The sequence below is a fragment of the Mobula birostris genome, chromosome 18 (genome assembly GCF_030028105.1).
Source record: "Mobula birostris isolate sMobBir1 chromosome 18, sMobBir1.hap1, whole genome shotgun sequence".
NCBI classification, from domain to species: domain Eukaryota; kingdom Metazoa; phylum Chordata; class Chondrichthyes; order Myliobatiformes; family Myliobatidae; genus Mobula; species Mobula birostris.
In genome coordinates, this window is record NC_092387.1 from 9462807 (window position 1) to 9476435 (window position 13629).

General features: G+C 49.2%; 1 protein-coding gene across 3 annotated transcripts in view; it reads left to right on the forward strand.

Moving 5' to 3' along the window:
* tp53bp1 (tumor protein p53 binding protein, 1) overlaps positions 1 to 13629 on the forward strand; it is a 74519-nt gene that overhangs the window by 19685 nt on the left and 41205 nt on the right. For 2 of the 3 annotated variants that reach the window (XM_072282174.1, XM_072282175.1), the window contains exons 9-11: positions 571 to 685; positions 10863 to 10948; positions 11723 to 11940. In XM_072282174.1, the coding sequence (XP_072138275.1) occupies positions 571 to 685; positions 10863 to 10948; positions 11723 to 11940 (419 nt within the window). The remainder of the gene's footprint in view (positions 1 to 570; positions 686 to 10862; positions 10949 to 11722; positions 11941 to 13629) is intronic. The other variant, XM_072282176.1, reaches the window with a different exon arrangement.

Genomic DNA, 13629 nt, shown 5'->3' on the forward strand with positions numbered 1-13629 from the left:
ATGGTGAAGGAACGTTGGTGTTAAGGGGAAGCTGGATAAAGAGAGGAATAGAAAGAAATGGTGATGGGGGAAATGGTGGAGGAGGCTTGCAGGGAACCAGGAACACCAGCACACATGATGGGCTGAAGGGCCTGTTCGGGAACTAATGAGCCTGTGACAGTCCCAGCAGAGGATAGGTTAATGACAACAGTTGAGGGGTTTGGGATAAACACAAAGTGCTGGAGGAACTCACCAGGTCAGGAAGCATCTTTGGAGAGAGAAGAACACTTGATGTTTTAGGCTGAGACCCTTCATTCCAAAGGGCTGTTTTCCCCCTCTATAGCTACTACCTGACCTGAGTTCCTCCACCATTTTGTGTGTGTTAATCTGGATTTCCAGCATCTGCAGAATCTCTTGGGTTTGTGAGGGATTTGGGGACTAGTGCAAGGCTCGCTTCCTTACAGGGATTCCACTTGAACCTGAATATGAGACAAACCATGATTTTGTTCACCTCTTCAGGTTCTCTCAGGCTTACAGCCCTGGTGGATGCTGACCCGTCTCTTAAGCTCTCCCTGTCTTGCTTGCTCTCAGGTCCCAGCACGGAAACGCCCGTGGGAAAGCAGTGTGTTTTGGCTGTTGGAGTCGACCGCCTCCAGGTTCTCCACCTCTCTGGGCAGCAGACACTGGCACAGGAGAGTCTCTCAGAGTAAGTGAGGTGGTAAACCAGTTGGACACACACTGTGAACCCGCAACATCTGGTAGATTTGTCCCACAGTGCCACCGGCTGAATCTTTCTCTCCTTGTTTTCAAATCTGACACTCTTTGACAGCCTGAGGCACCCACTACTCTGTCCGTGTCCTGGTGTCACAATGGCGTAACGGCTAGCATTACACCCTTACAGCACCAGCTATCGGAGTTCAATTCCCACCAGTGTGAGGAGTTTGTATGTTCTCCCGTGATCGTGTGGGTTTCCTCCGGGTGCTCCACTTCCCAAAGACCAACAGATTAGTTACGGGTTAGTGAGTTGTGCTGATGCTGGAAGTATGGCTCCACTTGTGGGTGCCCGCAGCACATCCTCAGACTGTGATTGTTGTCAGAACCGATGCATTTCACTCTATTTCAATATGACCCCACTTGGAGTACTGTGCTCAGTTCCGGTCGCCTCACTACAGGAAGGACGTGGAAACCATAGAAAGGGTGCAGAGGAGACTTACAAGGATGTTGCCTGGATTGGAGAGCATGCCTTATGAGAATAGGTTGAGTGAACTCGGCCTTTTCTCCTTGGAGTGACAGAGGATGAGAGGTAACCTGATAGAGGTGTATAAGATGATGAGAGGCATTGATCGTGTGGATAGTCAGAGGCTTTTTCCCAGGGCTGAAATGGCTAGCACGAGATGGCACAGATTTAAGGTGCTTGGAAGTAGGTACAGAGGATATGTCAGGGGTAAGTTTTTTACACAGAGCGTGGTGAATGCGTGGTATGGGTTGCCGGCGACAGTGGTGGAAGCAGATACAATAGGGTCTTTTAAGAGACTCCTGGATAGGTACATGGAGCTTAGAAAAATAGAGGGCTATGAGTAACCTTGGGTAATTTCTAAAGTAAGGACATGTTCAGCACAGCATTGTGGGCCAAAGGGCCTGTATTGTGCTGTAGGCTTTCTGTTTCTATGTGACAAATAAAACTAATCGATCTTTAAAACCAGCACCAAGTACCCTTCACTCTGTCCTGCAGTGCGCTCCTGGTTTATCAGAACCTTGCCTTTAAAATTCTCTCCTTGACAGTCTTTATTCCACCCCCCCCATCCATGTCTGTAGCCACCTTCAATCCCACAACTTCACCTGACCCTCTCACTACCTGCTTCACGAGTGCGTTCGTGTTTCCTTCACCCCGTCTCACCCAAGCTGTGTAATACACTCACTGATCTACGAGAAGTCACCTCAGACCAAAACTTGACCGTTGAGGTTGGGGATAAGAGGGGAGGTGAGAGGCTGAGATCTCGGGAGCGTTGGAGGGAATGCACAGACCAAAAGGTGATCAGAGGCTATGTCCTGAAATCTTTGACCCTCTGACCCTGTTCTATTAATCCCCCCTATCCCCGTCTCTTCAGATTCACAACTCGATTCCAGTGGAAAGCTGTTTCCGTGGGCCACATCAGAAAGCTTGTGCTGTGATGGGGAGCTGTCTGCTGGCTCCCCTCCAGGTACACGCAAGGGTTTAGCCACAACCATTCTTGGGCTATACCTGTGGGGATGGTGTTTTGTGGGTCCCACTTCCCTACTCTTTCCCTGTTATCCCTGTAAATATTTCTGTCGCGTGTTCATGCAACCGCTCTTTTAAAAGTTGCCACAGGACCCCGATCGTTCCTGAATTGACTGGCAACCCAGATCCCCGCAGCTGACTGAGTTGGCATGAAATATTGTGTTAGATCGCAGACTGCTGTGGTTCAGAAACCCACGCCGATATTGGGAGTGCTCTTTTCATTTCCTTCTGAAGACTGCAGCTAGCAGTGAAGCCTGGAGCAGTGGCAGCTTACAGAGGAGTGTGTGGTCGGATCTGTCCAGAGACTTGGGGCAGGGTTGGTCTCTCAGCTCTTCACTTGGGGTGTACAGTTGGCGGAGATGGATCACTGACGAGACGGAGTTGGTGTCCAAGGGAGCTGCTCCTAAAAATGCACAGGGCAGACAATGACTTTTTCCAGGAAAAAGTTCATTTGCATAACTTTCATTATAATCTGTTAAAAATTGTCAAACTAAAACATGACCATATTTCAGATCCAAATTTAGTTATCGCACGTACGTGGAAACACACCAAGAAATGAGAGTGAACCCAAGGACGTATTGGGGGCAGCGAACAAGTATTACTGCCCGTTCCGCTGCAAGTTCCTGCGCAAGCGTAGCGTGCCCACCGTGTTAGGCAGAAAAACACGAGCAACAGAAACAACACGAAAACTCAAGCCTCTTTCCTATCACACACACCAACAGGCTTCTAACCTCAGTACAAGCCACCGCCGGGCCTCCAGTCTTTGGTCCCAGACCCTCAGATATTGGGGCTCCAACCTCCGGTCCCTGGCTTGGACTCGTACTTGCAATCATCTGGCCCCTGACCTACCCCTGCTCCCCCCGCCCCCAGACTCTCCACCTCTGGAATTTCAACCTTTGGCTTTGCTGTCCGGATGATGCTAACCTCTGGGTGTCACCCCGGGGTTGGGAAAGTCTGGATGCCTGTCCATCCAGGATGCTGTCTGATCCTTGTGGTGTGTGCTGTCTCTCCAAGGACACCTGGACACAGGCACCTCCAGGGAGGGGGGCAGGCAGTCAGCTTTGGCGGAACCCAGGTAGGAAACTCCTCGTTGTGGTGTGGAGGGCATTGCTGGAACACGGTGCATGTTGTGCGTGATCATCTCCGAGGTATCGGGGCGTGGGCCCCGTGTGCAGTGCTGGTTGAGCTGGGGGCAGGATTGTCCCGTGCTCATGAGCCAACTCAGCCGGAAACTTTGTCCATGTGTTCCGGTGGCGTGCAGCTGACTGCTCCCTCACCACTGGATCTGCCCAGCCAACCAGTCACCCTGCAAGATGAGCGCCTCGTAGTTGTTCTCTACATTACACAGAATCTATCACAGACAAAACCCAACGCACCATCAAGCGCATTTGCATGGAGCACTGCCACCGGAAATCAGCATCTGAAATCAAAAACCCCAGCCATCCAGGCCCTGCTCTCTTCTCGCTGCTTTGGTCAGGTTCAGGAACAGTTATTACGCCACAACTGTCAATAGGTTTCAGTAGGTACATTTAATGTCAGAGGAATGTATACAATATACATCCTGAAATTCTTTTTCACCGCAAACATCCATGAAAACAGAGGAGTGCCCCAAAGAATGAATGACAGTTAAATGTTAGAACCCCAAAGCTCCCCCTCCATGCATAAGCAGCAGCAAAGCAATAACTCCCTCCCCTACCAGCAAAAAAGCACCTGCACCCTCCACTGAGCACTCAGGCGTGCAGCAAAGCATCAGTAAAGACACAGACTTGCAGAACCCCAAAGACTACTCGTTCACCCGATAATTCGACATACCACGGGCGCTCTCTCTCTCTCTCTCTCTCTCTCTCTCTCTCTCTCTCTCTCTCTCTCTCTCTCTCTCTCTCTCTCTCTCTCTCTCTCTCTCCCCCCCCCCCCCCCCCCAAAATAAGGGAAAAAGAGGTGTCTCCGTTTCACAGCGAGAGGGGAGACATAACAAAACAACCTGCCAATTTATGGTGTTAAAAGTTTGTTATGTCGATTTTTCCGAGCTCTGTGACCAAAGAACTCAGGTCTCTGGACACACAGCCAGCAGCCAGCTCGCTGCTTTCGATCTTCCGTCTCCCACGACGCACCAGGCAGCGGCACCGACCTCGAATCCGCCGGCCTCCAGAGCCACGAAAATCCAGCACCCTGAAGGTGCGCTAGTTTTCCAGGCCACGTCCCTGGCACATTGAAAAGCAGCCAGTTGTGAGGCCCTGAGAGCAGGTCCCATTTCCGCAAAGAACTGAAGTCAGTGTGTAACTCCAGGTCAGAGTCTTCAAAAAAACCCCGAAGGGGAGATAGGAGTAGAGCTGTTTCCAAAGATGCAAGCAGAGGAGTTGCTGTTAGGTGTCATTGCCCTAAGCTCTGCCCTCATCAGGCTCTTGAACTTCACTCAGCTCAATGTTGAAGCATTTCTGCAGCCTACTGACTGACTTTCAAGGACTCAATATACAACAGGTGCAGGAGTAGGCCATTTGGCCCTTCGAGCCAACACCACCATTCACTGTGATCATGGCTGATCACCCACAATCAGTAACCTTTTCCGGCCTTCTCCCCATATCCCTTCACTCTGCTATCTTTAAGAGCTCTATCTAACTCTTTCTTGAAAGCATCCAGAGATTTGGCCTCCACTGCCTTCTGAGGCAGAGCACTCCACAGAACCACAACCCTCTGGGTGAAAAAGTTTTTCCTCAAGTTTGTTCTAAATGGCCTACCCCTTATTCTCAAATTGTGGCCTCTGCTTCTGGACTCCCCCAACGTCGGGAATATGTTTCCTGCCTCTAGCGTGTCCAATCCCTTAATAATCTTATATGTTTCAATCAGATCCCCTCTCATCCTTCTAAATTCCAGTGTATACAAGCCCAGTCGCTCCAATCTTTCAACATATGACAGTCCCGCCATCCCGGGAATTAACCTCGTGAACCTACGCTGCACTCCCTCAATAGCAAGAATGTCCTTCCTCAAATTTGGAGACCAAAACGTTACACAATATTCTAGGTGTGGTCTCAGCAGGGCCCTGTACAACTGCAGAAGGACCTCTTTGCTACTATACTCAACTCCCCTTGTTATGAAGGCCAGCATGCCATTAGCTTTTTTCACTGCCTACTGTACCTGCATGCTTACTTCCAGTGACTGATGAACAAGGACACCAAGGACTCGACATGTTCTCAGCTTTTTATATTTGCACAGCTCACCGCCTTTTGTGCATTGGTTCTTTGCCAGTCTCCGTTTAGGCATAGTTTTTCATAAATTCTTTGTTTTCCTGTAAATGCCTGCAAGGAAATGAATCTCAAGGTTGTATATGGTTACATATACGGACTTTGATAACAAGTTTTACTTTGACTTTGTTCTGGCTCTGAGAAGGTCCCAGTGAAATGACGAGAAGCACTGCACTCATCACTGGGAGCTGTGCGTCGTCCGGAAGGTGCTGGCCCGGCGGGGAAAATTTTTTCCTGCCAGGTCACTCCATCCAGGAGCTTGCTCAACGCACAGGTATCTCTGTGGGGTCCAGGGGTGGAGAGTCAGCACCTGGGTTTGGAAGTGTCTCAGTGACTGAACACCTCAGCAGACCCCCCACATGTCCTCCTGCCCCAGAAAAAATCCACCAGGTTCTCCTGGATCTGAGTGTTGGAAGCATGGGGCAGAACCAAAGTGGGCCCACAGCATGGAGGTCACTGGCTGGTTCAGCAGTTGAAGACCACAACACAGAGGAGTAGAGTTCGGCTGTCTGGCATATGGAGTCTGCTCCACCATTCCATTACGGCTGATCTCTGATCCTGCTCAACCTCATTCTCCTGCCTTTACCCATTAACTGTTGATGCCCTTACTAATTAAGAACGTCCGCTTTAAATATACTTAATGACTTGGTCTCCACAGCCGTCCATGACAATGAATTCCACAGATTCACTGCCATCTGGCTAAAGAAATTCTCCTCATCTGCTTGAATTCTGAGCCTGTGCCTGTGCTCTCTAGTCCTAGATTGGAAATGCTTTCTCCATATCAAATCTATCTAGGCCTTTCAATATTCGATAGATTTCAATGTGTTTGTGCGTGGCCAAGCGGTTAAGGCGTTCGTCTAGTGATTTGAAGGTCACTAGTTCGAGCCTTGGCTGAGGCAGTGTGTTGTGTCCTTGAGCAAGGCACTTAACCACACAGTGCTCTGCGACGACACTGGTGCCAAGCTGTATGGGTCCTAGTGCCCTTCCCTTGGACAACATCGGTGTCATGGAGAGGGGAGACTTGCAACATGGGCAACTGCCGGTCTTCCTTACAACCTTGCCCAGGCCTGCACCCTGGAAACCTTCCAAAGCGCAAATCCATGGTCTCACGAGACTAACGGATGCCTAAAAAAAAGGTTTCAATGAGATCCTGCACACCCCCCCCCGCAATTCTTCTAAGCTCCAGTGTGTACAGGCCCAGAGCCATCAAACACTCCTCCTATTGTAGTCAGCCAGTGGTATCTTAAGAAGTAGAATTCTTTGCGGTCTTGTCACCAGCTGGCCCAGATCCTAATGATGTCCTACCTCCATTGCTGTTGAGCCAGTTTGTACAATAATGTTTATTTTGCATACAGTGCAGACTGTTTCAGGATTAGACTGCCGACTTTCCTGCATGGCTGGTTTCTGGGACTGCGGAAACAAGGGTTGGGGAGTGTGGAGTGCAGGTGAACGTGCAGGTGTTTAACCTGTCACCAGATGTTGTTGCTCAGGGCTGACTGGGGTCTGTGCATTTAGTGTGCTGAGTGTCAGATTACACCAGGCTTTCACATTCCCCCTTTTACCGAATACAGAGTAACACCCACTAAATGCTGGAGGATCTCAGCAGGTCGGGCAGCATCTATGGAGAGGAATGAAGAATTGAAATTCGGAGTGCATTTATTATCAAAGAACATATAAATTATACAACCTTGAGATTTGTTTGCTTACAGGTAGACACAAACCCAAAAGAACCCAATTAAAGAAAAAAGATAAATAACCAACACCCAATGCGCAAGATGAAGGGGAAAAAAACAAGTCATACGAACAACTGAAGCAAACGGCAGCTTTCTGAACCAACAGGCCTCACTTACCAGTTCATCATATTAGCGGGCATGGAGCACAGAAGCCAGGGCAGTCTTCATAGCCTCAGCGCCACAGAGAGAGGAGTGGCCATCGTGGTTGACGTTAAGGCTGGGGCACGTCTTTAAGACTTGTGAAGGGCCTCGGCTTGAAACGTCAAGTGTTTATTCTTCAGACCTGCATTTTGTGCGTGTGTTACTCTGACTACAACTCCCTCTGACATTCACTTGAGGGAACTCCTTGCACCTGTCCAAGTGATTCCCAACTGTCCACCGACCTGTTGCAAATTGGCAGGGTTTGCTACAATCCCTAGTTTTATGCTACAGAAAACACACCTGTGGACTGTTTGTTTCACCCCTCCCTCCACACCCACTAGTACCTTTTTTTGGTGTATGTAAGTGAAATAGTTTCCTACACTTTCAATATGTCAGTTGGCCGGCTGGTGGCGCAGTGGCATCAGCGCTGGACTCCGGAGCGAAGGCTCCCGAGTTCGAATCCATCCGTGCCGGGTTGAGCATCGAGCTAGCCACTCTGCCTCGTAAAAAACAAAATGGCCTCGACCCGAGTCAGGAACGTTCATATCGTGATCCAGTTAATCCAAAAGGAGACCAAATCCTGACACCACGCGCCAGAGAAGAATGGCTGACTGGCTGGTGTGACACGCTAAAAAAAATGTCAGTAAGTTACTTAAAGGGGCTGTCATTCTGTTTGGGGTACTTTGAAGAGCCATTGAAGACAAACAAATACTTAAATTCCCAGTGACTTTGGCGGTGAATCCAGGCTGGATGAAACCGTGGAGCATAAATAACAACCTGCTGGACCAATTCGGTGGGTGAGGGTAATGGATAAGAACATAAGAAACGGGCAAGAGTCGGCCATCTGGCCCGTCGAGCCTGCTCCTGCTGATTCAGTAAGATCAAGGCTGATACTCGACATTTCGGGTTGAAAACTTTTAATTTATACTCGAATCCAGCCCAGATGAAGGGTCTAGGCTCAGTGTGGACAGACGGCATCTTTCCTGCACAGATGCTGCCTGCCTCACTGAGTTCCTCTGGCATTTTGTGGGTTCCTCCAGACTGTGGCTTCTGCTGCGTCTTCGTGTTGGAACTGCGGTTGTTTCTGCTCCGGATTTGTCAGTCAGTCGACAGTAAGACTAAAGATCAAAAGATTAGCTGTATTTGTCACATGTGTATTGAAACACAAAGTAAAATGTGTTATTGGCATCAAATCAAATCAGCAAAGATTGTGCTGAGCAGCGGGCAAATATCGCACCAACATAATATGCTCACAGCTCACTAATCCTAACCCGAAATGTACACCTTTGGACTGTGGGAGGAAACCAGAGCACCCGGAGGAAACCCACATGGTCACGGGGAGAACATACAAACTCCTCACAGAGTGGAGGCATTCAAACCCTGTCTTACAGCAGGCACTGTAATACCATCATGCTGGTCAGAGAAGGAACCTGCTGAATACCAATTAACACAGGGTATCCTGTGATCTGGTTACCTTCCAAACGTGCTGGGACGGAAATTCGGTTAATTTTTGTTGGGAGCTGGTTTACTGAAGGTGAAATGCATTCTTGCTGCAGGTTTGGCTGCGGCACGTTAGCTGACCTGACCCTTTATGGTAGGAACGAGGAAATGTTGCATAGTGGCTCAGTGGAGAAAACTGTGGGGTGGCGGGGCGACGGGGAAGGTGTGGAGGGGCGGCGGGGGAAGGTGTGCTAGATTTAGGGAGGGAGGCGTCAAGGGAAGGTGCGTGAGGCCAATGCTCATGGTCATGTGTGAGGTTGAGTTAAAGTAGGGTGGTGTAGACTGTTTGGACATATGAGCAGAAATAGGCCACTTGGCCCATCGAGTCTGCTCTGCCATTTGATCATGGCTAATATAATATCCCCCTCAACCACGTTCTCCTTGTAACTTTTGACGCCCTGGCTAATAAAGTACCTATCAAACTCCGCTTTAAATACTCTATACCGAATGACTTGGCCACTACAGCCGTCTGTTGTAGTGAATTCCACAGATTCATCACCCTCTGGGTGAAGAAATTCCTCCTCATTACTGTTCTAAAGCAACGTCCTTCTATTCTGAGGCTGTTCCCTCTGATCCTACACTCCCCCACTACTGGAAACATCTTCTGTACGTTCACTCAATCTTGGCCTTTCAATATTTGACAGGTTTCAATGAGAATCCCCTTCAGCGTTTCTCTGTCCAAAATCGCACATTAGCGATGGTGAGTCCTGATTTTCTGGTCACAGAGACTGGATGATTTGCTCTCAGGGTTGTCATTAGCCAGCACTACGTGGATAGTAATTGAGTTGCCTCGCTCTGCCGCCTGTCATCTCAGAGCTCTCTTGCTTGTTACCCTTCTGGTTGGTTGGTTGCTATGGTTTCTAATCCCTGTTTGATGGAAATAGGAATGATTGGGAATAGGAGGGGAATTGGATTGGGCACTTCAGCAACACAAAATACTGGAACGACTCAGTGGGTCAGGCAGCATCCGCGGAGGGAAATAAACTCGGCGTTTTGAACTGAGACTCTTCAATAGGAGGGAAAGGAGGGTGGTAGAAGCTGGAATGAAAAAGGGGGGGAAGGAGTACAAACTAGCAAGTGAATGCTGAATCCAACATCAACGGCGACTTATCTAACTTCTGCTAATCACTCCCTTTGGTTTTCCCTCATTCATGTGGCCCCCTCACTTGCTCCCCTGCCCCCCCACTTGCTCCCCTGCCCCCCCCCCCCCCACCTGACCATTGTCTTTCTCTGGTTCCTCACCGTCTTCCATTTGTGACTTGGCCCACTGCCCTCTCATATTTGATTCCTCCTTCCGCCCTTTACATTTTCTACCTATCACCTCCCAACTTCTTATTTCATCCCCCCTCCCCCACCACTGACCTTCCTCCCCTCCCCCACCCACCGACCTTTCCCCTCACCTGTCTCACCTGTCACCTGCCAGCTCGTACTCTTACCCCTCCTGCCACCTCCTCATTCTGGCCTCTTCCCCACCTTCCTTTCCGGCTCTGATGAAGGAAGGGTCTTGGCCTGTAATGGCGACTGTTTTCTCCCCTCCGTGGATCACCTGGCCTGCTGAGTTCTTCCAGCATTTTGGCTCTGTTCCTCAGGATTCCCAGCACCAGCAGAGTCTTATTTTTTTTAAAAATTTCGAGATACAGCATGGTAACGGGACCTTCTGGCCCAACAAGTCCGCACCGCCCAGTTGTACATAGGTGACCAATTAACCTGCTAACCGGTACATTTCTGTAATGTGGGAGGAACTCTGAGCACCCGGAGGAAACCCACAGGGAGAATGTAGAAACCCGTCACAACAGCGGCAGAACTGAACCTGTGTTGCTGACGTTGTAACAGCTCTGTGCTAACTATGTGCTACCTCTTGAGTGTCTGGATCAGCCTATTATTGCCTGGACAGGTAGGTGTGCTGAATGGCCTGGAGGCAGAGGGTGGTGGGGGAGTGAAAGAGGCTGCAGTGATTCACAGGGATTGTTCCATTGCTCTGTGTCATATCACGTGCCTCTCTTTTTACAGAAGCTCTTCCAACGTTGTTGACCCTTCGCAGGAGTCGTTTGGGCCGACCCCCTTGATTGTCCCCAGCAGCCCCACAGAGCTGGGCGGTGAGTCGGGGGTGGTGGGGATGTTTGCCCGTTCGTGCCGCGTCCCCTGATGAGTGGCCTTTGTCAGTCCGGCCTGGGAGAAGGCTGCTTGGCCCATCGAGTCCACACCGTTCCCCCCTCGTACATCGCAGGTGGCTGCCATTCAGCCCTGAATCTCTGCTGGTCCTTTGGTAGAGCTTCACTGCCAGTCCCAACTCCACTCCCTCTCCCCTGTGGACCTGTGAAAAACCTTTCTCTGTCTATTTGATTGAGATCTCTTATTGTTCTCCTTTACGCTTGATCACAGCAGGTTTTCACATGCCACAAAATCCAAAATCATAAATTAGTTCTAAATCCATTTGGGAATTTGGATGGTGTTGAGAATATTGACCTTAACCCCACAATATGTGGTTGAGATGGAATAGTAAGTTCATCTCTCACGCTCCCAGGTGCCAGCACAGGTGAGATAGATACAGAATGAAGTTCCGCTAAATAGGAAGGATGTTCATAAGATTGAAAGTGTACAGAGGAAAAGTTTGTGAGGCAGCACCATTGGTAGATGCAGTCGGTGGGGAGGGAAGTGTGCACAATGGACCAGGTGCATTCACTATATCCTGTAGCCCCTTGTGTTCCCCTCCATTGGAATTACCGTACCAGGCTGTTAGGATGCAAGGAATGCTGAAGTTCTGAGAGATTTAAAACTTCCACTTTTGGAGTTTCTCGGTGCAAACAGAGACCGGGAGGTGTGGTTGGGGGCCGTGAGCAGCTGTGATGTGTTTGCTCTGACTTTTGTAGAAGAGGAGCCAATGGACACTTCCGCGCCCCTTGCCGACGTCGGTGAGGCAGAAAAGCCGCCGTGTGAGGGAGAGGAGCTGATGGAAATGGACCAGCCTGCAGAGCCGAGTGAGCCAGCCCTTCCTCAGCCGCAGGCATCCACCCCAGTGCTGGCCTCAGCCCCAGCATTCGCCACCAGCCAGCTGGTTCCTGTGCCAACGCTGCCCGATTTGTCTCATGTGAGTCCATAATCTGATGTAGGAGTTATTCCCCTCCTCTATGAGGCGGTCCTGTTGCACAAACCAGCCGATCATAACAGTAGAATTAGGTCATTAGTCCGCTCCAGCATTTCATCATGGCTGATCAATTTTTCCTCCCAACACCATTCTCTTGCCTTCTCCCCATAATCTTTGATATCCTGACTAATCAAGAACCTATCAAACTCCGCTTTAAATATACCCAATGACTTGGCCTCCTCAGCTGCCAGTGGCAATGAATTCCACCCTCTTGCTGAAGAAATTCCTCCGCAACTTCATTCCCAATGGCATCCCTTTATTCTGAGGCTGTGTCCTCTGGTTTCAGACTCACACCATAGGAAACATGCTCTCCAAATCCACTCTATCAAGGCCTTTCAACATTCAATATTTCAATGAGGTCCCCTCTCATTCTCCTAAGTTAGTACAGGCCTAGAGCTCCTCATATATAAACTCTTTCAGTCCTGGAATAATTCTCGTGAACCTCCTTTGAACCCTCTCCAACACCAATGCATTCTTTTTCAGATAAGGGACCCAAAACTGTTCACAGTACTCCAAGTGAGGCCTCACCAGTGCCTTACAAAGCCTCAGCATTACATCCTTGCTTTTATATTCTAGTCCTCTTGAAATGAATGCTAACATTGCATTTGCCTTCCTCACCGCCGACTCAATCTGCAAGTTAACCCTTTGGGAGTCCTACACAAGGATTCCCAAGTTACTTTGCACCTTGGATATTTGAATTTTTTCCCTATTCAGAAAATGGCCTACATATTGTACCTTCTGCCAAAGTGCATGACCATACAATTCCTGACATTGCCACTTCTCTGCCTTTTCTTCTAATCTGTCTAAATCCTTCTGCAGCTTCTCCACTTCCTCAGCATTACTTGCCCTCCACCTAGCTTCGTATCGTCGGCAAACTTGGCCACTCCATTCCATCATCCAATTTATTGGCATATAGCATAACAAGGAGTGGTCCCAACACTGACCCCTGCAGAACACCACTAGTCACTGGCAGCCAACCAGAAAAGGCTCCCTTTGTTCTCACTCTTTGCCTCCTGCCAATCAGCCAGTGCTCTATCCATGCTATCATCTTTCCTGTTAAACCATGGGCTCCGTCTTGCTCAGGAGCCTCTTTTGCAGTACCTTGCCAAAGGCCCTCTGAAATTCCAAGTACACAACATCCATGGCTCTTCTTTGTCTACCCTGCTTTTATTTTCTCAAAGAATTCCGACGGATTTGCCAGGCAAGATTTTTCTTGAAACCGTGCTGACTTTGACCTCTTTTTATCATGTCCAACCAGTACCTGGACACCACGTCCTTAACAATTGAGTCCAACATCTTCCCAGCCACTGCAGTCAGACTAGTTGGGCTATAATTTGCTTTCTTCTACCTCTCTCCCTTCTTCAAGAGTGGAGTGGTATTTTCTAGTCCTCTGAGACCATGCCAGAATCTAGTGATTCTTGAAAGATCATTAATAATGCCTCCACAATCTCCCCAGCTACCTCATTCTGAACCCTGTGGTATAGTCTATCTAGTCCAGGTGACTTATCCACTTTAGACTTTTCAGCTTCCCCAGCACCTTCTCCCTGGTAATAGCAATTACACTCACTTCTGCCCCCTGATGTTCCTAAGCTTCTAGCGTACTGCTAGTGTCTTCCACAGTGAAGATGATGC